The sequence below is a fragment of the Balaenoptera acutorostrata genome, chromosome 7 (genome assembly GCF_949987535.1).
Source record: "Balaenoptera acutorostrata chromosome 7, mBalAcu1.1, whole genome shotgun sequence".
Classification (NCBI taxonomy): Eukaryota; Metazoa; Chordata; class Mammalia; order Artiodactyla; family Balaenopteridae; genus Balaenoptera; species Balaenoptera acutorostrata.
Window position 1 is genome coordinate 96714685 of NC_080070.1, and position 26999 is coordinate 96741683.

Genomic DNA, 26999 nt, shown 5'->3' on the forward strand with positions numbered 1-26999 from the left:
TGATATGGTTATGTTAGTATTTCAACAAAATCATTCTGGAAGGAAGCTGTGTAGAGAACTGGTTAGTACAAGGCTAAATTAAAAGTAAAGAGAACTGGGACTTCCCTGAAGGGCCAGTGGTTAAGACTCTATGCTTCCACTGCAGGGGGCACACATTCCATCCCTGGTGCGGGAAGTAAGATCCCATATGCTGCACGGCCGAAAAAAAAAAGTAGAGACTAGTGACAATAATGAAACGATGAGGGCATGAAATAAGTCAGTGGCAATGAGCATTTTTAAAATTTATTTATTTATTAATTTAATTTTTTCTTTGGCTGCATTGGGTCTTCGTTGCTGCACGCGGGCTTTCTCTAATTGTGGGCAATGAGCATTTTTATTTTGACTTGGGATAGGTGTTGGGATAGGGCATGATTAAAAGATAGATAACTAGTAGAGAGAATAACCAGACGCAGTGATGGACTGTACATGAAAGGTATGGGGAGTAAAAGAGTAAGGATGTTCCATGATTCTTGGCTTGAACATCAGAAGAACCATTCATTAGAACAGGAAATACAAGAGGAGAACAAGAAGATATGTTTAATTTTTCAACATATGGTACATTTAGACATTCAGTGACCAAAAGGTAGATTGGTAGGCAATGTGATAATACTCAACATTTAGGGAATCTGTGTAAATTAAGCTGCTCTATCTACCAGGATTACCTGCAATTAAAGCCTTCCCTATAACTGTACAATTAACTGCACAATGGCTTTTCTCTGTTAAAAGAACTTGAGGAGTAAGAAGGTAGTTAAAAGAGTTGAGAAGATAAGTCCCTTTCCCCATATACTTAATTCACAGTACAAGAAACCCTATTTCAGTGATCTTTTTACTGTCATTTAGAACAGCAAAACCCCATTTATTTGCTCTATTTGGTTTAATGAGTCTGACCTCCTTTCTTCAGAAAAAAATTTGAGAATGTGAAGCTCTCTCCCTATCTTTTCCCTTTTTTTGTTGTATGTGGCTGCAATGATTCAATTCTTTATTCAACACTCCCTGTTACCTATATAACATCCATTGCCTCCTTTTAAGGTTTTCTTTGTTTGCCATTTTCTGCCTTTCCTTACTCTATTTGAGAATTGTATTTTTTAAAAAGTATACCTGTTCAACTTAGTTGAACAATTCCAGCAACCTTTTTTTTTTTGAGCAAGTCTTATAAGCCAGGCAATGAATCAAGTGCTTCACATATATTAGCTCATTTAGTTTTCAAAATCTTGCAAAGTAGATATCCCCATTTTATGATTAAATAAAACTGAACATCAAAAAGATTACATAATGAGGGGCCTCCCTGGTGGCGCAATGGTTAAGAATCCGCCTGCCAATGCAGGGGACACGGGTTCGAGCCCTGGTCCGGGAAGATCCCACATGCCACGGAGCAACTAAGCCCGTGCGCCACACCTACTGAGCCTGCGCGCTAGAGCCCGCGAGCCACAACTACTGAGCTTGCCCTCTAGAGCCCAAGAGCCAGAACTACTGAAGCCTGCGTGCCACAACTACTGAAGCCCATGCGCCTAGAGCCCATGCTCCTCAACAAGAAAAGCCACCGCAATGAGAAGCCCACGCACCACAACAAAGAGTAGCCCAGTGCGCAGCAACAAAGCCCCAACGCAGCCAAAAATAATAAATAAATAAAATTTAAAAAGATTACATAATGAGCCCAAAGTTAGAAAACTGGTGGACTGTAGAATTGAAACTTGAACTTAGGTCTGTAGAGCACCAAAACTTGTGCCACGTAACTTTCATAAGCTTTTTGTTACCTGTAAGAGACCTTTTACTGAATATACGACTAAGGTGCTTTCATTCATGCAACAAACATGTATGCCTACTACATGTCTTCAAACTTTCTGTAGATACACTTTTAATAGTCCCTTCCCCTACTGTTTCTGAAACTGGAAAGCTGCATACAGTACACTTTTTTGCCTTTACTTCCTCTCATTAAATGTCAAATTTAATCATGTTACGATTATTATCAGGTTGTGGTTCAGCCACGGCCATTTCCTGCTTCAGTTCCTGTTCAAAATGAAGTCCAGCATATTTTCTTTCCTAGTCCTCTAAAATTACCTGTTCTAGGAAGCAATTTTTTTTTCTCATCTGAAAACTCACCTCTATTATTTTGTGTCATTTTAGCAATTTACATGAAGTTAACAAGTTGGACTAAAAATGCAGCTTTCCTAAATGTCATTTAATATTTTCAACTTAGTCATATGATTCTGGTTATAAAGTGATCCACATTTATAAATCCAATGTGATATATATGGAATCTAAAAAAAAAATGGTTCTGATGAACCTAAGGGCAGGACAGGAATAAAGATGCAAACGTAGAGAATGGACTTGAGGACATGGGGAGGGGGAAGGGTAAGCTGGGACAAAGTGAAAGAGTAGCACTGACATATACACAGTACCAAATGTAAAACAGATAGCTAGTGGGAAGCAGCTGCATAGTACAGGGAGATCAGCTTGGTGCTTTGTGACCACCTAGAGGGGTGGGATAGAGAGGGTGGGAGGGAAACGCAAGAGGGAGGAGATATGGCAATATATGTATACGTATAGCTGATTCACTTTGTTATACAGCAGAAACTAATGAAACACTGTAAAGCAATTATACTCCAATAAAGATGTTAAAAATAAATAAATAAATAGATAAATCCAATGTGAGTATTTACGGTTCTGTGCTAACCTGAGGGGAAGACATAACCATGGGACTTTTTCTCAGATTTTTCAAGTACAGTCCCAATTTAAAACATTCTGTCCAACAGTCACATCTCAAGTTTCAGTTCAGAAAAGACAGTCAAAGGGTATACATATGCAAAGGGTAGTTTGCAATATTGACTCTATATGGCAACAGAGTAGGTAAGGGAAGGTGGTTAAGGGAAGGCAATCAATCACCTAAGACTCTTTTTCTTTACTTTACCTTACTTTATTTTATCTTTATTTTTATTTTTTTGGCCAAGCCATGCGTCCTGCAGATCTTAGTTCTCAACTAGGGATTGAACCCAGGGCCCCTGCAGTGGAAGCGCAGAGTCCTAAGCATTGGACCTCCAGGGAATTCCCAAGATTCTTCTTCTTTTTTAAATAATCCCAAAATACATCCCACAAATTTGGTGCAATTGCCTTACTCTTCTTTTACAGCTTAGAATGAAGTATCCCAATGAAATAATGAAATAGTTGCTTGCCTGAACATGTTTGGAAATGAAGTTTTAACTGACAGTAGGGAAAATAAGTATTCAAAGGTAAATATTAAATAAAAATGTAACAATGCACAAACTCTTGAGATATTCCTATAATTTCAGTATCTAAGTATGTAATTTATAACCACTAAAATTGCCCAGCCATATTTCTATACAATTATCATTTAAATTTGGCCTTCAAAAATACTTTCTATACAGAGCCACAATTACTCGCCATTCCCTCAACAATCCATATTCCGGTTCTCCTGCCTCCAGTTCTGTGTGTTCTGTGTTTGATGCCTTCCCTCCCCACTAATCAAAATTATCAGTCACACTTTTAGGTTCCAAAGATAGCTCCCTGCTAAACCTCCAACCCCTTCTCAACTCTGTTCAATTTATTTGTTCCTTCTTCTTTATTCAGGGCTTACCAATGTGACAATACTTTACATATTTTGTTTAATACTAATACTCCCCTTTGAAGCATTATTCTCTCCACTTAACAGATAGGGAAACTAAAGATGAAAAAGGTTTGGTATCATGTTCAAGGTCACAAAGCAAAACAGGAATTCAAACGCTGGTCTGTCTGAACTTCAACTGAATTCTCTTTCCATGAAACCACACACTCTACGGCACTCTCTTATAGTATATACTGCATTGTGTTACCATTATTTGTTCAAATATCTCTCTCTCCCACTAAAGGGATGTTCCTCAAAGACAGGGAAGGTGACTCCATCCTTACATCCCAGCAACACTCAACAGGGCCTATTATACAATGATCTCAAAGTGTTACTGAATATTCAGTTTATGGTTTTGCAGCATTATTTTCCATTGACTAGTCTCCTTCAACCAAATCTCTACAAAGCCATTTTTACTGCGATGGGAAAGCACAACAGCTTGGAATACAGGCTTTGTATTCAGATTGATTAGATGTGAATTCCACCTCCACCAACTTATTAGCTGAGAAATCTTGAACACATGAGTTAACCTACATTAACTCATGGGATGACAGTAATCACAGTAGCTACCTCCTAGGATTAAAAGGATTAAATGAGGTAACATAGACAATCCTAATCTTTTCCTACATGCTACCCTAAATTTTCTTTGGCTCAGTCTAGTGTAGCCTTTTTCAATACAAATTCCTTATAATTTTGATATTACTCAGCCATAATAAAGAATGAAGTAATGCCATTTGCAGCAACATGGATGGACCTAGAGATTATCGTACTTAGTGAAGTTAAGTCAGCCAAAGAAAGACAAATAATCACATGATATCGCTTATATGTGGAATCTTAAAAAAGGGTACAAATGAACTTATCTACAAAAGAGAAACAGAGTTACAGATGTAGAAAACAAATTTATGGTTACCAGGGGGGTGGGGGGGGTGTATACTGGAAGATTGGGATTGACATATACACACTACTATATATAAAATAGATAACTAATAAGGACGTATTATGTACCACAGGGAACTCTACTCAATACTCTGTAATGGTCTATATGGGAAAAGAATCTAAAAAAGAGTGGATGTATGTATAACTGATTCACTTTGCTGTACACCTGAAACTAACACAACACTGCAAATCAACTATATTCCAATAAAAACTTAAAAAAAAAATTTCCTTGCAATTTTGAATGAAATGGACTAGCCAAAAAGGTACATGTTTTAAAAATTGCTCAGGTCGCTTACTTGACTTTTAGGGCCAACTGTCCAGTGCCAGTTTGGACTCAAAAAAAGTTTATTCTTGGAGGCTTGACTATGCAAGAGTGCCCCCACTGTATACTATATTTTATTTGCTCACCACATTTTCAAGCCCTACCAGCAAGTTTGAAAATTGGAACACAGACACTTCCTACTTTACTACCACCTAACTTAAACTACCTGATGCAGGAAGACAACTAACCTGTGTGGGAGGCAGGCTATTTCCCCTGCAAGAAAACACTCCTCGAACCACCTGTGTCTGTTCTCAGGCATGGCTCATTCTCCCCACACCTCCATATTCGTCTGGAATCTAGAGGCTAAGCCACTACACCTGACAGAGGATACCCATTTCCTTAAACTTAGCAACCCTTACTCCAAAAAGTTAGGATTTTATAGTGTTATGCTATTTTATGGCTCTTTAGGCTAAAGTGCCTAGTTTCCAAATTATCAGAATTTCCCCTTAAAATTTTAAAAATCTACGAAAAAGCCCAGTTTTGGAGAAAAAAAGTTTTTAAAAATACATTATCCCTAGAAACAAGAGCAAACACTAAGGCTATAGCCACAGTCTCAAAGGGGAAAAAAAAATAAAAATCTTCAAATGCTTAGTTGGCTAAAGCTAACCAAAAGCTATAAAATCAAAGTACCATAAATAACAAACTAATCTCAAAGTAAGCAGAATATACCATTCACAAAGTGAGCAAGTGTGAATAACAAAATACCTAACACATTGACCACGAATTTTAAAATTACTTGGTATGCAGATACAGAGATTAATAAATTGTTTCAGATTCTGTACTTCCCTAGACAGTATATGTTGTTAAAAGCAGGTCCTTCTTTTTTTTTAATTTTTTTTTTGGCCAGGCTAAAAATTAAAAGGGTGACAGATTAGTGACAGAATAATCTCTTAAGTTCTACAAGGAGGTGTTGCTTTAGAAAGCCATGACTCGAAGGAACAATACCAGAACACTGGCTGTCAACATCAGGCAGATAAAAATAAGAAAAGGTGAAGCACGCTGATGGACCGCGGCATTGTTTCCAGACAAGAAATATCCCTTTAAGGCCCATGCCAAGGATTTCAGCGCCAGCTCCGCAGTCAGTGCTGGAATCAGAAAACTAAACTGTTGCCCGCTCAGTGGGAGCAGGGCAGCGACCCCCTCCAGTCGGCGTCCAGCGCGCGCAGAGTCGCCCCCTCCTCCCGAGCCCGCTCCTCCGGCTGCTAGCTGGCCGCTCCCCGCCGACCCCGGGTCGGCCACCCGATGACCCCGCACTCCCTCCAGGACCCGACGCGCCCCAAACAGAGCGCTAGGGGAAGGAAGCGAAGGAGAGGGGCCTTGGGAGGGGACGGAGGGGCGGGAGGCGGCGCTGGGCTTCGGCCCATCACCATCAAGGCTCGAGGACAGCGCGGGTTCGGGAGGAGGGAGGCTGAGCCTCCGCCACCGGCCAAATGATAGTATCCCGGAGCGCAGGTGCCGGCGGCTGCCGAGGAAGTCACGGGCGGGGAGGACGACGCGTTGCCCCCAGACCCCCCACCTCCATCCCACCCGCCGCTCTTCTCCTCCCTCGTCCAGCTTCATCCTCCGCTTCTGTCAGAACCCAACGACCTCCACGCGGCCCGCCTCAGCGCGGAGGTGATGCCGGCTCTTACCGTAGGAAAGGGCGCCGCGCCGCTAGGAGGCGGCTGGAGTGCGCGCGGGAGACACCGAGGCAAACGCCGCCGCCGCCACGGGAGCCTGACGAGCCACAACGAAGCAACCCTCCGGCGCGCTACCTCCAGAACCGTCGCCCCACCCCCTCTCCCGCAGGATTTTGCGCCGGAGCCTGCAGTCTCCGCGCGCTGACTGGGAGAGCGAGAGGAGGGGCGGGGCGCCCCGCGGAGGCGGGGCCCAACGCTGGCAAGTCTGATTGGCATCTGTGGACCCAATGGAACCACGGACACTCCCGGCTATGCTTAGGCTGACTTTCCTCCTAGCCCGTAGCGGTAGAGAGGCGGGCCTACTGGCTTTTTTTTATTGCCGCCTTTTTGACAAACCCGATCGCACGGAAAAGTCGGTTGGTTTGCACTGGCGGCCAAATAGTCCAATTACCGCAGGGAAGGGGGCCTCTGAACCCAGATTGGCGTTCTCTCTACCTATAGGGTAGGCCCAGGGCGGTGAGACCCTGCCCCGGATGTGGGCGCGGCCCCGAGGTAGACCTGAGAGCGCTTCCACTGTGGTTGTTGGGAGAGGCGGAACTGAGATCTTCTTCTTGATTATCATGTGACGGGTTCTGGATTTAATGGGGGAAAAAGCGTGGAAAAGGCCAAGGATCCAAACTGGCGAATTTCCTAATCTTCGCGCCCCTCTGCGCTCTCCAGCCAGCGGCGCTGCCAGGTGAGTCCGGGGCTCCAACGAGCCGGCATCCTCCGAAGTGCACTCGCCCCCCGCGCCTCCCACCCCCCGGTGCCCTGGCCTCCCGATGCTTCCGTGGGCCGTGTCGCCGCCCCTCACCCCCTCACCCCCTCACACTCCCGGTCCCAAACGCACATACACCTCTTGGCACCAGGATTCTGTTTGCATTGTGGATCATATCGTACAAGAACTGCGTTCAACTCCAGAATGTACTGGTCCCACAGTGCAGAATGGGGGGAGTCCGGATAGGGCACCGCTGGCGGACCATCGGCATTCGAAGAAGAAGGGCAAGGATAGTTTAGGAACGCCCTGAAGTTCTGAGACAAGTAGGCCCGAAAATCAGGTAAGTGTAAGCAGAACGCTGTTCCTTTGAAGGATGGTCAGGTTGGCCAAGGCTGTTGCAGCAGGAACCTTTAGAAAGTGACTCATTGTTTAGAGTAGTTCTGTATTGGGGGCCCATTAAGCAAAACTGTCTTCGGGATGGGGCGAGTTCAATGGGAAGTGTACTGGCAGTCGCGAGAGAAGGGAAATGGGAGATGGTGTGGCAAGCACCATGGACAAATGATCGAGTCCACACACCTGGTACCGAGACGCTGAACTGTGGGCAGGGGCCTTTAGATTGCCATTTAGGGGAAGCGCAGGTTTTAACAATGGATAAGGAAGCATATACTTAACTATCTTGCAGGTGCAAGAAATAACCACCTCAAATGAGAAATTCTTTAGTTGAACAAATTTTTGTTTTGGAGTATGCAGCTCCCTCCACCCTGCCCCCCACCCCACCGCCCTTCTTTAAGAAGAAAGAAGGGTACTAGTAGGAAACAAATATAATAAGTTAACGGAGATTTATTAATAAATTAATGAAATCGGAGTTGTAGGTCATCACTGAATCCCAGCATCCATAATCCTTCAAGTGTCATTTAAATATCAACAGAGTGCTTCCCAATCGAGGGCATTTTAGTAAAAGTGCATACAAAAGTTTGTTGCATCCCACATAATAGAACTTGTAGCCACAAGACTGTGTTCTTTGCAGCCTTTTCACCTCCAGTCTTCAAGTACCTGTGTTGAATGCAGCTCCCTTCCTATGACCAATTGCTACTCAGTTCTTTACAGAAAAAATGAAGCTTGACTCATCCAGTGGCTGGCTGATGGAAAAGTTACGTTTAAGCAACTGTATTATCGTAAACCTTTTAAAAGTCCATAAAAATGGCCAGATCGATTGGAAATGGGAATTGAGCAAATTCAATTTACAGTGTGAAACCCATCTGTAGTTACTAATCAGTACGTACCTCTCCACCTCTTCTTCCAAAGTCAGTCCCACATTCCACTATGGCAGCCTCTGGCCGGGAAAGGAGACCAGCACGGAAAATGCCTTCCTGGGAGCAAAAGCATCTGTTTTTCATACTGCAGTATGAAGTATCTGCCAGCCAAGTAAACAAGTTGAGTGCAGGCAGATGGGTATAAGGGAAAGAAGGGAGCTAGGAGACTCATAGGTCACTATTGAAATAAAACAGATATATACTCTTGCACCATGACAGCCACCCACTGTTTGAAGTAGTAGAGATGTAGCAATCAAAGTTAGTTCTAAAATATAATTACTTAAACATGATAGTCTAGGGCATTTGATTTATCTAGCCAGTTTCCTCACCTTTTCCCTGTTTCTTATCTTCCTGCATTTTTACTCCTATCACCCATGCTTTTGTTACCATCCCCATTACCTTCTGATCTTTTCCTGTTGCCATCAAGTGTCCTCTCTCATCCTCAGTCTGTCACTGCCCAGTGGCTTATTTCCCTCTGTTTATCATCATACTTAGATTCCTCCTTTACTGAAAATTTCTTCTTGATCCTTCCTTTGTCATCCTCATTGTATGTCTGACCTTTCGTCTTTTCTCCAAATGTTTCAAAGGAATAAAATGTTGTCAACTGTTTGCATTTCATTATCTTCTGTTAACTCCTCACCCAACTTCATGCAGCCTGGCTTCTGATTTCCCATTCTATTTACCCTTTTCCAAATGGTCACAAGGTTGATAAAAAAAACTTGCGTAAGTATGGAACATACTGTAAACTTATATGTGAAGATTAAATAAGTGCTTATACCTAAGTATTATAGATGAATGCATTCCTATCAAAATTCCAAGTTTTTAAGAATTAGTGATTTTAGCATTGAAAAACATCGAAGGTCAAAATAGTAGAAAATATTCTGGAAAAGAAAATGGTAAATAGGTACTAGACCTCTCAGATATTAGAACATATCCAGTAACAGTCATACAGTACTAGTACAAAACAGAAATATAGATCAGTAAGACAAAATAGGACTATAAGAAATAGCCCCAATTATTGAATAATTTAGCATCTAAAATCACAAAACATCAAAAGTTTTTAAAGTGGTTTTGATTATTGGATAGCAGGTAATAAAAAAGCATGATTGATACCACAAACCAAAAATATAAGTATTATTAAAAAACAAATTTTTAGACTAAGAAAACAGGTATTTGTAAGACCTTTGAGAAAATTTGATTTAAAAAATGCAAGACCCATAGATTAAGCTATGTGAAAATCCAGTGTTATCAGTGTGTTCTATATTATTTAACCCAATGACCTCTTTAAAATCATAATTCTACTTAATGTCTTAATTTTTTATTAACTGTTTCCTTCTTATTAATACTCTCCTCTCTTGGCTTGATACCACCCCTTCCTTTTTCACTTTGATTTTGAATGCTTTTTCTTAGTATCCCTTAGAAATTGAATGAAAATGAATAGGTGTGCAAGTGTACAAAAAGAGGTTAAGAACATCTCTTAGGTGCAGGAAAAAGATCATGAGTGCCTGGACTTGTGTGACAGCAATGAAAAGGAGCAGACTGTTCTTGAGACATTTTGAAGAGAGCTTACACCCAGTGGATATACTAAAAATTGTATTTTGTCACAGCTACAAGGGGTGATGGATATGTTGTCAAAGATGGCTACAGGTTTTATAGATGATGAAAGTAAGACTGGTAGAATGTTCTCAGAATTAGGAAATCTGTGAGTGGGAAAGAGCCAGCTTTGTAAACCAGGAATAGAAATTTTTTTTTCTGGTATCAAAACAATCTTGACTTTTTTTCCTTCTCTTAGGGTATATTTCCCTTCTTTCGACTCTGCAACAGCCTCTTTAAACTGTTTAAATGAGAATGTCCTTGGCTCAGAGAGTACTACTCACCTGGCTTTTCACATTACTCTTCTTGATCATGTTGGTGTTGAAACTGGATGAGAAGGCACCTTGGAACTGGTTCCTCATATTTATTCCAGTCTGGATATTTGATACTATCCTTCTTGTCATGCTGATTGTGAAAATGGCTGGGCGATGTAAGTCTGGCTTTGACCCTCGACATGGATCGCACAATATTAAAAAAAAAGCCTGGTACCTCATTGCAATGTTACTTAAATTAGCCTTCTGCCTTGCACTCTGTGCTAAACTGGAACAGTTTACTACCATGAATCTGTCCTATGTCTTCATTCCTTTATGGGCCTTACTGGCTGGGGCTTTGATAGAGCTTGGATATAACGTCTTTTTTGTGAGAGACTGACTGCTAAGGACATCATCTCATTTATTGCTGTTCAACAAGCTATCATTAAAGTGTTCTGAATCCTTGCAAGCTTGAAGAGTGCCAGAGAACTGAGAAAAATATCAAATGTAATTTTATACTGCTTCCATAAAGTAGTCTTGGTGAATCGTGGACTTCTAGTCAACCCAAAACTTAATTATTCAATATTTGAGTTATTAGTACCCTTATTGTCCTATGTAAATAAAGTTTGTTTTGGATCTTATTTTTCTACTTGATTATTGAATAATCTGTTTTAAGTATGTGATCAACATTTAAAGTAAATATAAAGCCTTTAATCTACATATTTGGGTAGAAGTTTAATATATCATGGCCCCATTACTACCAAAGTAAATAGTGCTTCTCGATTATGAAAGAAAAACACAGTTACTGAAATAATTAGGGTTGCCACTTCATGTTTACATTCAGAAAGAATCTGAGAGTTCGACAGTTTTTTGGTTTTTTTTTTGACTGCTTTGGGTCTTAGTTGCTGTGCGCGGGCTTTCTCTAGTTGCGGCGAGTGGGGGCTACTCTTCATTGCAGTGCGCGGGCTTCTCATTGCGGTGGCTTCTCTTGTTGCGGAGCACAGGCTCTAGGCCTGCGGGCTTCAGTAGTTGTGGCTCGCGGGCTCTAGAGCGCAGGCTCAGTAGTTGTGGCGCACGGGCTTAGTAGTGCCGCAGCATGTGGGATCTTCCTGGACCAGGGCTCGAACCCATGTTCCCTGCATTGGCAGGCGGATTCTTAACCACTGCACCACCAGGGAAGCCCTCCACAGTTTTTTATCTAGGCCGAGTTCATTGTTACCTCTGCCTTCTATTTGAAACAAATAAATTAGAGGTAGCATATTAAAACGGAGCAGAAGCTTGCCTCTTTCTAATGTTAGGGGAACTATACATCCCAGTTATGTCAGGAAAGTCCAGTTTATGCCTATTGTCCTGGGGTCTCAGGGAGTTAGTTCCCCTTTCATTCTTAGAAGTGTCCTGGTTTGAAAAATTATAGATCACCCTACGAGGGTACTTAACCAATTCCAGGGAAGTGTAGGTGGCAGTACTTACAAGAATTCCAAAGAGTCTTAAGTGTCTTATAACCCTAAAGCAGGGTCAGGGTGATGTTCTTGCCCTATACAGCCCTCACTTAGCTTTGGGAGTATCTAAAGTACTATTTTGTTCATTTAAAAAATATCTAACAAAAAAGTCATTTCTGGTTGTTAATACTTGAGAGGATTGCTTAAATATAGCATTTTGGTCTAGTTCTCCTTTGTAAAGACAGATAATATGACAAAGTTTCAGCCACAACACTACAAATTAATACTGCTTAACTCTTTGTTTGAAACTACAGAGGTAGGGTAAATAAATAACAAACTGATCAGTTACAGGTATTTCCCTGTCTTATAATTGGTATATATTAGTATTTGGGATATGTAAAAATAGGATTAAGAAGGATAGTTAATATGGGGAACATAATGTTCCAAGACTTGATCAGGTATTCCTAATTCAATTGAGAGATCTAAACTATTTGGTCACTGGAATCTATTATTAATACATTCAAAGCAGCAGAAAGCTGTAATCTCTGTGAGAAACCAGATAGGAGGGTTTTGTAGTTTAGGAAAACCTGTATTTGTGAAAGTATCATCTAAGTATAATCTCTCACAGAGAAAAGAAGGAACAGCACCACATGTAAACAATCAGCTAGGCCAGGAATGAGCAAAATACTTCTGTAAAGGGCTATATAGTAAATACTTAAAGTTTTGTGGGCCATATGGTTTCTGTCACAACTCGGCTCTCGTGGTGAGAAAGCAGCCATAGACTATGGCCATGTCCCAATAAAACTATTTGTGGACAATGAAATTTAAATTTTGTATGATTGCCACATATCACAACATATTATTCTTTTGATTTTTGTTTCAACCATTTAAAACTGTAAAAACCTTTCTTGCCTTACAGGCTATACAAAAAGCAGGTAGTGGCCTAAATATGGCCTATTGGCAGTAGTTTCCTGACCCCTGAGCTAGGCCATGAAACAAGCAAAAGCAGAAGTTCTACATGACATTACTAAGAGGAAATGTGGGACTGGTCTCCAAGGAAAAGAGAGAGAAGTTCGGTAAGAATTATATGTAAAAGGCAACACAATAACCAACTTGTTCACACATGAGGATCAATCAATTGTAATAGTATCTGAAAGAGTCCCAGGAAGTAGAACTCTTCTTACTTAACTTGGTATACTGCCACACTAAATAAACAACCTGAAGCAGCAGTAAGTTACTGATGTGTGCCTCCCCGATTCGGACACCAGAGGTGTATGTTTTTTCCCTACATCACCAAGGAATTAACTCAGTTCTGACACTATCTGGAGATAGCATCAGATATCACAAGTTAAGGGTTCAATCCCAGAAAACTGCACGTGCCCCCCACCCCCTCTGCAACTTCAGATGCCAGGCACAAATTCAGGTTGTCACCTTGCTTTTGACCTACCGCCTCTAGAATGGAGGTTCCCATGACCCTCTCCTTGAATTTGATTAATTTGCTAGAGCAGCTCACATAACTCAGAGAAACATTTTACTTACTAGAACACCAGTTTATTATAAGAGGATATTAACTCAGGAACAGCCAGATGGAAGAGATTCATAAGGCAAGGTATGGGGAAGGGGTGCAGAGCTTCCATGCTCTCTGGGCACACCACTCTTTCCCCATCTCCTCATGTTCACCAACCTAGAAGCTTTCTGAACATTGTCCTTTTGGTATTTTATGGAAACTTGATTACATAGGCATGATTAATTAAATCATTAGCCATTGGTGATTGAACTCAATCTCCAGCCCTGGTGGGGAGAGGGGGACTGAAAGTTTCAACTCTTTAATCACTAGGTTGGTTCCCCTGGCAACCAGCCCCAATCCGTAGGTTACCTAGCTTTCCAAGAGCCTCCTCATTAACATAAGCTCAAAAGACACCTTAATCACACTTATCACTTAGGAAATTCCAAGGGTATCTGATTCCTATGCCAGGAACAGGGATGAAGATTAGATACATATTTCTTATTATAAATCACAATATCACAGCCTACTTTAGAACAGTAAGTAATGAGAGACGTAAGAGAAATTATGCTTACAGACGGAAAAAGCAAAACTAATGTAATAATACATAAACAATAAGTATTGCAGAAAAATATCTTCCCCTTGGTTTTAGCTATAGGATACCTCCTTTATAATAGAGATGTTTACTGATGGTGTTCATAAAAAGAACACATTCTGCCTTAAGAAAGAAACTTAAATTTGAAAGGTTTTAGTGAAGTCATTAATTTCCAGGTCAACACAGAGAAGAAGTAACTTAAACTGGTTTGGGCAAATACTTATCAAAAAGTCTGAGTAAGGGCTTTCCTGGTGGCACAGTGGTTAAGAATCTGCCTGCCAATGCAGGGGACACAGGTTCAAGCCCTGGTCCGGGAAGATCCCACATGCCACGGAGCAACTAAGCCTGTGCGCCACAACTACTGAGCCTGCGCTCTAGAGCCTGCGAGCCACAACTACTGAGCCCACGTGCCACAACTACTGAAAACTGCATGCCTAGAGCCTGCGCACCACAACAAAGAGGAGCGCCCCGCTCGCTGCAACTAGAGAAAGCCCACATGCAGCAACAAAGACCCAATGCAGCCCAAAATAAACAAATTTATAAAAAAAAATATTGAGTAAAAGCAACATGTGAACAAAATAACTTTTTATAGCAATTAAAAATATGAAAAGTAGGAAATATTCAAAGGAACCATGACTTATTCAACATTTCGTGAACACAGAGACCAGATGTGGTGGCACCACCCATCACCACATGAAACATGACCACAAATCCACCAACGGAGCGCTTCCAAGCATTAAGAAAAATAGTTGTGGGGCTTCCCTGGTGGCGCGGTGGTTGAGAGTCTGCCTGCCAATGCAGGGGACGCGGGTTCGAGCCCTGGTCTGGGAAGATCCCACGTGCCGCGGAGCAACTGGGCCCGTGAGCCACAACTACTGAGCCTGCGCGTCTGGAGCCTGTGCTCCGCAACAAGAGAGGCCGCGACAGTGAGAGGCCCGCGCACCACCATGAAGAGTGGCCCCCGCTTGCCGCAACTGGAGAAAGCCCTCGCACAGAAACGAAGACTCAACACAGTCATAAATAAATAAATAAAAGAACGTGAATTTAAAAGAAAAATAGTTGCATAAAGCTTCAAGGAGTAGAGATCCATCCGTGGCTACAGCTTACTGTAATTTTAAGTTATTAACCTTAGAATTTGGTCGTCTGGTTTCTACTTTGCTTTTTCACAGTGCAGCAAATAAGAGGAACTGATACTGATTAATGAACAGAAGTGATGGCAAAAAAAGGAGAGGAAACCATAGAGCCATTTTCAGATAGGGGCAGGCATATTACTATGCACCTGCATCATAAAGAAAAGTTATTTCTCTCTATTGAGAGGAAATTTATCAGAGTTCTTCTAGCATTACATTAAACAAAGGGGTTTCCTTTAACCTTGATTGATCATGTTTGCAGAGTAAACATCACTCTTCCTCAAAGTATTATTGGTGTCCTTAGAATTCATGACTTAGATAAAGAAGGTACACAGGAAAAAAACAAAAAACCTCCTCATGATAGAAAAACTAAAGCCCAGGTAAATGAAATGAAATTAGCCCATGGTCATTGGTAAGTGGAGAAGTTTAACTCCAAATGCTATTTCCACAAATAGGTTTCCTATAGAAGAAAAAAAAAAAAAAAAAAAGAAAGCATCAACAGAAGATACCAGTTATCAGATGCTAGATAAAGACAACACTGGATTAAAAGCTTGAGAGGGATCTGCACTTCAATATTTTACTTTCATTTTGCTTGCCCTGTATTAAAGTTAGCCAATCATACTGTAAGCATACTGGTAATCCTATACCATAAAGCAAATTTACTACCACTATAATCTATATACTACAAACACAAATTTGTAATTCACTTATATAAGGAAAAGAGTCTGTGACATGATTTTGAATTGCCATCCCTGAGCAAAATAGTGAACTAGAAAGAAGTCTGTTCTTGATGTCCTACCTCCACCATACCTCGCCTTTGACCCCTTGATGCAACTTTTTCCTCTTGCCAGATGCCTATCCTGTGCCCAAAATTAGAGACAGGAATACATAGAAGTGATGTGAAGAAGATGTGAAATGATTAGAGTGACCCAGCACACAGCTCTTCTAACTCTTCTTTTTACTATGTTAATTCCAGGATCAGAAGCTAACATTTGTAGTGTCTATGATATGCCAAGCAATGTGCTAGATAAGCATTTGGCATGTGCTGTCATTAATTTTCACCACCAATTAACAGAATAGGTATTACCCCCTATTTTATAGATGAGAAATACAGACTAGTGAAGAAATTTCTCAACATTATACAAGTGTACTATCCCCCTTTAATGACCCACAGCTGTACTGCTACAAATGCCCTCAGCATATCATCCCAGTGAAGTGGCTTTACAGAACTTTGTCTGTGAAAATGTGCCACCTGTATGTCCTTGTCCCACTCCAGTAACAGAATAAAGACAAAGAAAACTAGTGCATGTTATCATCTTGCTTCAATATTTTCAATTTTTGAATGTTTATTTATAGTATCAATAGGGAGAACAACACAAGCTTAATCAGAATGCCTCTCTGACAGTCAGATAACCAGACTTTATCTTGCCAAATATGACTTAGGTATAGTTAAATTCTGCTTCAGACTATGAGGTATTAAGATGCTTCTTAAATTATATTTGCTGGGCTTCCCTGGTGGCGCAGTGGTTAAGAATCCGCCTGCCAACGCAGGGGACCCAGGTTCGAGCCCTGGTCTGGGAAGATCCCACATGCCATGGAGCAACTAAGCCCGTGTGCCACAACTACTGAGCCCATGCTCTAGAGCCCGCGAGCCACAACTACTGAGCCCATGAGCCACAGCTACTGAAGCCCACACGCCTAGAGCCTGTGCTCTGCAACAAGAGAAGCCACCACAATGAGAAACCCACGCACCACAACAAAGAGTAGCCCCCGCTCGCCGCAACTAGAGAAAGCCCGTGCGCAGCAACAAAGACCCAACACAGCCAAAAATAAAAAATAATTTAAAAACAATATTTGCTATTTTTATCATTTTAGGTATAGTTAAAATTTATCCTTAATTTGTAATAATTTTCAGTGTCTCTCTAGTTGAAGGGAAAAAAGTTGAACAAGTTTTATAGGTATAATTATCTTTACAATACTTACTCTCTCCACATTGCCCAATGGGCCTAGATATCTAATAGGTAGCTTCTTAAACTTTATATATAAGGCTGTAGTAAGTACAAAATAGAAACTTTCTCTCTTTATAGTGCCCACTGATCTAATTTTCTCCACTTTTTTCTGTTGCAATTCTAGAATTACATTACGAATTAAGTCAGAGATGGACTTTTTAAATTATAGAAACCTACATAATTTGTTTTTCCACCCCAATAAAGTTAAGGTTCAACTTTTGTTCCTTCAAATATTTATTGAACACCAAGTGTGCTATATATTAGGTATTGGGGACACAAAGGGATAAAGAAAATTTGTAACTTCTCACTCATGGTTTAGCTAGAGCCTGACATACACTTAACAAATATGTTAATGATGTGAAGAAAGGACACAAGAAGCAGAGGAAATAATTGGATCTATATCAGCTGTGAGGTGAGGGGACAGTTGGAGCAGATGAGGTCAGTAAAAGATACACAGAAGAGATGATGTTTAACTGGAGTTTTGAAGAGAGAAGTAAGATTTCACCATGTTGTATACGAGGCAGAGATTTTCCCCAGCAAAGGCAAAGAATTTTAAAAGTACACAAAGGAAATGGCAAGTACTGCCATCTGGTAAAGCTGAAGATTGAGTACATCAAATGGAAGAGATTATAGTAGATAAGGCTGGAAAGGAAGGGCCACATCTTAAAGGCTCTTTGGAGCCATGGAATATTTCTAAGAAGAGTAGCAACCATATGTGTCTTAGAAAGGTTAATCTGGTGGTAACAAAATGGGCTGGAATTGGGGGTAGGGACAGAGGACTGCAGGCAGCCTAGAACATTTTATGCTATTGTAAGAGTCTAGGTGAGATGAACATCTACTATGACAGTGAACATCTACTATAACAAGAGGAATAGACAAACACTTCTGGGGTCAACTCAAGAAAATCTCATGATATATTGTAGAGTTGATGCGTGAACAACGTGGGGGTTAGAAGCACTGACCTCCACGCTGGTGAAAATCCACTTATAACTTTACGCTTGGCCCTCCGGCCCTCCATATGCAAGGTTCCACACTCTTAGGTTCAACCAACAACGGATTGTATAGTACTGTGGTACGTATTTGTTGACAATATGTAAGTGGACCCTTGCAGTTCAAGCCCATGTTGTTCAAGGGTCAACTGTACACAGAGGAAAAGACAGAGAAATCAGATTACCATGAGATGACTGCACAGAGAGAGAGTGATGCACTAACAAAATTAGGAGGGAATGGAACAGCTAATTCTTGGGGGCAAGAGAGAAGAATTTAGATTTGATTACATGGGTTATTAGAGATTAAGTGAGAAACCAAGGCTGACTGAAGTCATGGGGTCAAGAAGATAGTTCAGGGACAAAGCCTAGAGACCTAAGGGGAAGAACCATAGAGACTGCCTTAAACAATGGTGGAGAGGTTAAAGAAGCCATCCGAAGAAACAGAAAACAACAACAACAAAAAACCCCACAACAGGTCATGTAGAGTTTTAATGAGTAAATGATTGATAACAAGTGTTACAGGGGTTAAACAGAAGTATTAAGAAACACACCCACTGGATTTGGTCGTCAAAAGGTGACCACTGAGAGAATCACTTCAGCTAAAAGGTTAAATTTGAGGATTAAAGTGAAATTGTAGTGAGATGAGGAAGTGAAGCAGACAGATTTCTAAGAACTTTGTCAGTCAGGAAGACGGATGGAACGAGAGCATAAAAGTCATACTCAAGGTTTTTTGGGTTTTTTTCAGACAGACTTGAGATTTTTCACATAACAAAATTTCATCTGAAGAAGAAACTTGACAGAGCGGGGTGGGACTGAACTGTCTAAATAAAATTTTAAACACTATTATGCAAAATATTTGCAACTATGTTGACTTGCAAGTCTGCACACTTAGTAGTGATCAGTAGTACAATAGCAATGAACTTTATAGGAAAGTGTAAAGATTTAACATTTTCAAGACATAAATGCATAAATTCTAAACTTCAAAATGTACTGAAGGATCCAAAGTTCTCATATTTTAATAGTGCAGTTCTTGGAAGGTAGATAATGGTAATAAAGCATACGAGTAGTAAGTTTTAATCTCTAGTTAACACAATTCTGTTGCCCACATTTTGTTCTCAGGTCATTCACATTCCCTGATTGGGTCTGAAATCCTGAAGGGAAGATAACCTAAAATGCAAGATGTTTTCCCCCTCCTTTCCCTGCTCTCCCAGTAGAAATATGATATACAATGCCTGTAAACTTAAAAAGGAAAGACATCTCTGCTTTTAGGTTCCTTGTGCTTAACATTTTAGAAAGCTGTCACTCCCATCTGCAATATGCAGTGGGTTACAGGAAAAACTGAACAGAAAAGCCAGGACAGAGATGAAGGATGTTATACCTCTCCTGAGTTGTCCTCTTAATTTTCTTACCTGAGGTATACTGCCAGAGCCAATCATATCAAACAGAACTCTTCAATGAAATAGCACCTTCTAAAACCAGTAAAATTTTGTTTACATATCAAAGTAGTTAAACAGAAGGAAGAAAGATTAAGAAAGAGCTGTTCTACCACTCTAAAGATAAAACCCATCATGTCACTTTTTACCAGCCTAGAAGTATTTTGAAAACAATGGTACTTTTGTCCTCTCCTCCTGGGATAAAAATAGTCATATCTAGAGGGAAGGGAGGCAATTTATCATGCCATCCCAGCACCCATACCTTACTAGTTTAGCGACCTTGTTTAAGGTGATCTTTAATATTCTTCTCTGTTGGCATAAGTCAATTTTTGATATTTTTAAGAGTAAAAACGATTTTCAGATTGGAATCACTTTCAAGATCTTATGGTTTCTGTTGAAGACAGAGAAACAAGAATTTTTAAATATGACAAGATGAAAGTAAAATGTCAAATATAAGAAAATAATTACAAAACATGGAAAAAGATTATGGTTATCAATTTTAGTATTTATTGAAAGGTGGAAGACAAGGAAAATTCCTCTCAAACTCCAAAAATAAATCCTGCACCTTCGCTAAAAATGCAAAATGAACTGAGATATTTGCTTTACATGACAATGAAACTATCCAAAAAATGACTGAATCCAAATTTACCAAAACAGTGCTAATCTATTATTTACAAAGATGATCTTACCTGCCATAAGTATTTGGGAAAAACCTATTTTACACTCAGGAACACTAATGAAATACCTTGAAGACTTAATCCAAGAAATAAAATATTTCCTACCCTCCATGACCACCCCCGACAAAATTAAAGAATGGATTAAAAATGAATATATGCGGAAACAAATAGTATTTCCAATAACCTTATACACACACGCGCACACAGGCACATGCACACACACAGAGTGTTGTGCTAGATCAACCTAATCTTTATTTAAGGTCAACAGCTGTAGTGACAAAGACGATAATGAATATGGCTTTAGTAAAGTTTTCAACCAAATATCACAAATGCTTAATTCTTTTGATAGCTAACCAGCTAACCTGAGTATGGAATATATATTACTTAGCTAAAAGGATATGAACAAAAATAATTAAAAAGAAAAAAATCACTGTAGCAGACACCACTGAGGTACCTTAGTTTTTTTTGTTTTTTTTTTGTAAAGGTCTGTATGGCAATTTAATAATTTACATAACAACTATTTATTCTATATAGTATAAGTTCACATAGAAACTGTATCTTAAGTGCTTCATTATTCTGGTCCAAGAAACTGGAAATAACAGAAAAAAAGTCGTGTTCAGATAAGAACTGGAATGTACTAACTAGGAAACCATTAATATAATACAATATTGAAATAAAAATTATTTGTATGTAACAAACGTAGCCAACAACTTCTCAGATTGCATCTGAAGAGAATTTTTAAATTATAACCCATAAGACAGGAACATAAGCATTACTCAAGGTGACAAGGCTGTATCTTGAAATCTGTGTTCACTGACTTGTATTTCACCTCCACAGAGATGTATGCATTTTACAAAACAATTAAAATTTCCAAGTATGGAGAATTTTGACTATAGGTTATATAGGAAACTACACTTAAAAGCGACCACTCTGGTTGTTTTAGGTATGTCTTTAAGTTAAAAGTTTAAGGCTCATATATTTTGGAGGGATACCCTAAAGACATTTTATTACAGTATGGTCTCATGCATCTATGTGTATGACACTGGAAAACTGGAGCTAAAACGAACCTTGTTAAATATGTTACCCTTCACTTAAAGAAAGAAAAACCTAAACATTTTTACCACATTCTCTCTCAATTTTCAATACTGGTTTGTTATAAACTTTTGTCTCCCAAAAAGGTAGGTGAAAATACATAAATTTAGCTAAAAATAGAAGATAAAGGTGGTGAGGAGCAGGATACGTAATATATAAAACAAAATCCCTATTTACATTTGCATGATTTATACTTTCCTTACGTCATGAAAATTCCTATGTTGCAAATACACTGGTATTCTATAAACCACTGAGATTTCCTTACAATATTTGCCTACCCTTTTAAACTGGAGGCCACAAATGACATCATTGCTGCAATTTATTTTTTCTGGTGAAATGCCTCTAAGTAAGCTTCTCCCTAACCAGAGAGATAAGCAGTTTTATGGGTACCACAAAAGAGGCTGGAGCAGAAACCACTGAAAGTGAAATAGCAACACTAGCTCAAAAGGCAGTACAAAGAACCCCATTTGAAAGTAATCAACCGAAGTATGAGCCCAGGAAAATACCAAATTCAAGTAAAAGAAAATAGATTTGCAACCAGCAGAGTTCCTAACATCAAAGCATACACTGAAGACATTTGTTTGACTTTTAATTACAGTAGTGGAAGTAATCTGAAACAGTGCTGAAGTCCATTATTGAAGAGATTTGTTTTAATCATCTTTAGCTAGGCACTGGCAATCCTGTTTCCTATCCCAATTTTACTTTCTAGAGCTTCTTTTGAAAAAAGAAAAAAGTACTCTAAGTTGTTTACCTTGCTAGGGTAGGGAGAGGGATGCTTAGAAAGATGAGGTAACAAATCTTATTTTGTTAGTTATCTCTCTGTATATGGCAGTTGAGTCACTGCCCTTATTTTAATATTTTGTATTTGCCGTATTTTCCTCCTGTTCCTCAAGAAAAATGTAATAGAGGATTTTAACTGCTCAGAATTAAACTTTCTGTAACTGAACATTCTTTCTCAGCTACTATTAGGTATAGTATGGGTGCTGATTAGTAAGAAAATTTTCTCAACTTCTTATTCCATACACTACAAAGAAAATTCACGTTATAGGGCTACATAATCAGGTCACACAACTTCATTAGTTAAAGGGTTAAATATCACTAACTGACCTTGTTTCTCCCAACTTATAAAATTGTTTCTATTACCTAAACTGCTCTCTTAATGTTGAATATAAATATTTTAAAATGTATTCCAGGGAGTATAGGAAGTTTCACATATTCATCTTATTCAGCAATTTAAGAAGTTATGCAAAATATGATAACATATATATATATCCCCATACATACACACACACATATAAATATGCTTTCATAACTGAATCTTGGTTTTAAAAATGCTTGCACAGTGTGGGGATTTAAATATTCACAAGATTTGAATACATACATTTGCACTCCATTAGCACTCTAAGTGGATATACCAGCAGAAACATAATAGATCAAATAAATGATTTAACTGAATTGTCAGTTTGGTGGGTTTTTTTTGCAGACCCAACAGAAAACATATTATTATGAACCTTTATTAAGTGGCTCACATTTCAGTATAAATCACACTAAAAAGATTTTTTAAAAGCTATTTACACTACAGTGCTGACACATTTAAAATGAAAAAAAAAATCAGTATAAATAAGCTCTATGGAAAAGCCTTAAATTGTCAAAAAAGAATTCTGGCTCATATTACAAAATATATATATATATATATATATATGTTAATGTCAGCTCAATTCTAAAACCTACAACTCCAACTCAAATGATTTCCTTAAAGACTCCTTTTGTTTAAACCTGCAATGTTTACAGTGCATCTGGCCCTAAGTGCTTTGATACTTCACAGTTATGGACAGGCACTGAGGAATGTTACAAAGCTACATAAACTATAATTTGTAACAGACTTGGGAGCAAGTTCTTGGCTTGCTTTTAGAATTCATGAATCTTTATTACATTATTAAGTTTAAGAAAAAAAACAATTTTAAATGGTATATACAAATTTAGCACAAAATGTTATCATCTTTTCTCTCTTGATTTGAATGTGTTGAACTATGTTGCCTTGTATCAACTAGACTTATGAGACTTCCAGGACACATTTCTTCCTTTAAATCTTTGTTGCTATTTTCAAATTTAGAGTCCACATCAATCTTAAATTCTGTAAATTGAACATGATCCAATTTTGCTTTAACATTCTTGCCATCCATATTATTTGGTGCTCCAGTCTTTTCAGGAATATAAACATTCACAGGTTCTTCCTTGATTCTTACAGATGCAATAGGTTCATGTTTAATCTGCTGTAATTCATATTTAGAATGAAGTTTGTCTGAAAAAACAGAATCCAAGGAGGTTTTGCTTACAGCACAAATCATGCTGTCAGTGTGAGGTCCAAGAACTGATGATGTGGAATCTGGTGACGTGCGTGTTTCATGAGTAACTGTATTCTGAGCAGTGTCCTCCTCTGAGTGATATAACTTGAGACGAACATGCCATGCTAAACTGCATACAGCTGAAACTGTCTTGAACTGATGAACAACATTCCTCGGAATAAAATAAATGTCATTATCATACAGCTGAATCCTGGCATAGCGAATGCCTTCCCTCCTCAGTTGATTAAGTTTTGCATCATCAACCCACTGGACACACTAAAATAAAACAAAACAAAACAAGAAATACCAATAAGTCTTTTCCACAATAAAAATTAAATTGAAGATAAAAATAGTTTAAAATATACCTGGGACAGTGGAGGTTCATGTAAATCTAACTGCATTCGCTGAACTACTTCTAAGAAATCTTCAGCATGAAAACAAATTACATCTTTGGTTATTCGGGGTTGATCAGGCCTAAAAAAGAACATGAGATAATGAAGAGTCTGCCATTAATGTTTCATTCTGCTAAGTCCTTATTAAATTCAAAGCAAAAATAGTTCATGGTCAAAACCAAAGTATTATCTTAGAAGTAAACTGTAATTAGAAGACCACTTTACATATTTAAACGAAGGGATAACACCATGAGTTTCAACCTAAATATGGATAAAAACAACTCATTTTATTATTTATACACACACACACACACACACACACACACATTTTGGTATAGCAGAGCAGAAACTTTATTCATTAATCAAGGAATGGAGAAGGGAGAGCTCATGCTCTAAAAACACCTTCTCCCTGAAGGGAGAAGAGTAAGGGAATTTTAAGGGGTAGGAGGCAGACATATCATCAGGGCTCTTGCAAAGGGGTGGGGATTTCTAGGAGCAGCCTCACCTCATTTTATTATAGCTATGCGTAATCATATTTTAAAAAATTAAATTGACTTGAATTGGTTAATTATGCAAATCAAAAAACTAAGTGTTTAGTCTTAAAGTTAAGACTTCAACTTCAAGTCTTTAATTTGTTGTCAGTACTTCAACAAATTAAGTGCTAAATTAAAAATACTACATAATATAAAATTTAGAGGTAAATATAGGGGGAAAGGAATACATTCTTTCAATACAGACATATATAACTGCAATGACACCAAAAATCCCTAAATAACTCTTAAAAATTAAGAGACATTCATTAGAAAAGTACTTACAAAATAAACTGTTACCATCCTACTTGCTGAGGTTAATAGAGTCTTTAAATATAATACTAAAAAAAATTCCCCAATTCTTCAATTAAGAATATACAAATACATGTTTATAAAAGATGCTCAAAATGGATTTTGGAATAAAATCCCAAGCAACATAAATACCAACCCCCCCGCCCCAAAATCATACGAAGGCAAATCATAACCAAATTTTAAAAGACCAGTGATAAAATCTAAAACTCATGCATCACATTAATATACAGGGAAGGAGGGTAAGAATGATTGCAGGCTTCTCATCAGAAACAATGAAAGCCAGAAGAGAGCACACTATCTTTAAAGTACTGAAAGAAAAAGTCAGTCTAGAATTCTATAACCCCCAAAATATCCTTAAGAAAGTGTGAAATAAAAACATTTTCAGACAAACAAAAACTGAGAGAATCTGTCACCAGAAGACCAGTACAACAAAGAATGTTAAAGAACTTCTTCAGGCTGAAGGAAAATGATATTTAGATGAAAATATAGATCTATTCAAAGGAATGTAGCGTGCAAGTAATAGTAAATATGAAAGATATTTTATTCTCATCTTAAAAATCTCTTCAGAAATAATTCCTTAATGCCAAAGAAAGCAACATATTTGGGGCAGATGGTTATAGCATACATAAAGCAAAATGTATTAATAATAATTAGCACAAAGGCCATAAATGGGAGCAGGGAGAGATGGCAGTATACTATTGAAAGTTCTTACACATTACATAGCAGGTATAATATTATTTGAAGGTACACTATGATAACTTTAGAGTAACCACTAGTAAACAAATAGTGGAGGTATAATGAAACGCTAAAGAAGGTAAGAAAGAAAAGTGGGGATATTATAAAGCAGAAACTAACACACCATTGTAAAGCAATTATACTCCAATAAAGATGTTAAAAAAAAAAAAGTTAACCTGAAAAAAAAAAAGTGGGGAAAAGGAATGAACTGACATATTAATAATATTGAGTCTTTCAATCCATAAACAAGGTATATCTCTAACATTTCTGTAAGTCTTATTTAATTTTTCTCATTGGTGTTTTGTAGTTTTCAGTATGTCATTTATTTAAAAAATATATCTCTAAGTATTTCATAATTTTTATGTTTTTATAAGTTGGCATTATTTTTCTTTTCATTTTCAAAATGTTTCAAAGTGTTTATTGCTAATATATAGAATTAAAATATATACAACTGACTTTTCAATATTGTCTTATCTTCTGACTTAGATATTATTCTAGTACTTCTTTTGTAGACTTAGAACTATCCCTATACACAATTATTTTGTCTTACTCTAAGACCCTGTAATTCCATTTCTATGCATTTACTGAAATGAAATGAAATTATATGTGCACACAAAGGCTTGAAAGGGAATGTTCATAAGAGCTTTATTCATAAAAACCCCAAACTGGAAACAATTCAAATGTCTATCATCAGGTGAATGGATAAATCAATTGTGATGTATCCATACAATGACATACCACTCAGCAACAAGAAGGAATGAACTACTAATACACATAACAATATAGATGAATGTCAAAAACATTATGCTGAGTGAAAGAAGTCAGGCAACATACGATTCTATTTAAATGAGATTCTAGACTAGGCAATACTAACCTATAAAGACAGAAAATAGATTTATAGATGTCTGGAGCTGGGGTAAGAATGGGGGGAGATTAACTGCCAAGGTATATGAAGGAAACAAAATGTTCTATATTTTAGTTGTGGTAATGGTAACATGGCTGTATAAATGTGTCAAAACACATCAAACTGTACACTTATAACAAGTGTGTGTATTACTGAATACAAATTATACTTCAATAGTTGATTTTTCAAAAAACTGGATTTCAAGAAGCAACCTTAAATATATAAATCTATGTGAATTCTATCTTCCTAATACTAAAAAGTGATATAAAATTGATCAACACTTCACAAGTCTATCTAGTTTAAGATTTCTTTGTAGTCTCTATCAATCCCAGTCCTTTATCTCAAATTGGTGTTAAGCCTGGCTCTAAGATAAAGTCAAGAGTCTTGGACTTCCCTGGTGGCCCAGTGGTTAAGAATCTGCCTGCCAATGCAGGGGACATGGGTTCAAGCCCTGGTCTGGGAAG

The 26999-nt window shown here is 38.4% G+C and overlaps 3 protein-coding genes across 10 annotated transcripts in view; 1 reads left to right on the forward strand and 2 right to left on the reverse strand.

Annotated features, from left to right (window-relative positions):
* Positions 1-6686, reverse strand: part of PHTF2 (putative homeodomain transcription factor 2) — a 177496-nt gene extending 170810 nt beyond the window's left edge. For all 6 annotated transcript variants that reach the window (XM_057549548.1, XM_057549549.1, XM_057549551.1 and 3 more), the window contains exon 1: positions 6548-6686. The gene's annotated coding sequence lies outside the window, so the exon portion shown is untranslated. The remainder of the gene's footprint in view (positions 1-6547) is intronic.
* Positions 6687-6937: 251 nt separating this feature from the next.
* TMEM60 (transmembrane protein 60) lies at positions 6938-11090 on the forward strand. Of its 3 annotated transcripts, none has more exons than XM_007187108.2 (3): positions 6938-7271; positions 7444-7632; positions 10398-11090. In XM_007187108.2, exon 3 carries the CDS (start codon positions 10448-10450, stop codon positions 10847-10849), a length of 402 nt encoding a protein of 133 aa, XP_007187170.1. In that variant the 5' UTR covers positions 6938-7271; positions 7444-7632; positions 10398-10447; the 3' UTR covers positions 10850-11090. The 3 variants fall into 3 exon arrangements, with proteins under 3 accessions (XP_007187170.1, XP_057405466.1, XP_007187169.1); XM_057549483.1 differs by having other exon boundaries at positions 7514-7632; XM_007187107.2 differs by lacking the exon at positions 7444-7632 and having other exon boundaries at positions 6941-7271.
* An 8942-nt stretch (positions 11091-20032) lies between these two features.
* The window catches only part of RSBN1L (round spermatid basic protein 1 like), a 66180-nt gene continuing 59213 nt past the window's right edge, over positions 20033-26999 (reverse strand). Inside the window, exons 7-8 of the mRNA XM_007187106.2 lie at positions 24028-24136; positions 20033-23938 (exon numbers count right to left, since the gene is read on the reverse strand). Of these exons, the coding sequence (XP_007187168.2) occupies positions 23297-23938; positions 24028-24136 (751 nt within the window). The 3' untranslated portion in view covers positions 20033-23296. The remainder of the gene's footprint in view (positions 23939-24027; positions 24137-26999) is intronic.

Excerpts from the sequence above, each read along its gene's own strand:
- TMEM60 (XM_007187108.2), top strand. The coding sequence starts at position 10,448 with ATGAGAATGTCCTTGGCTCAGAGAGTACTACTCACCTGGCTTTTCACA.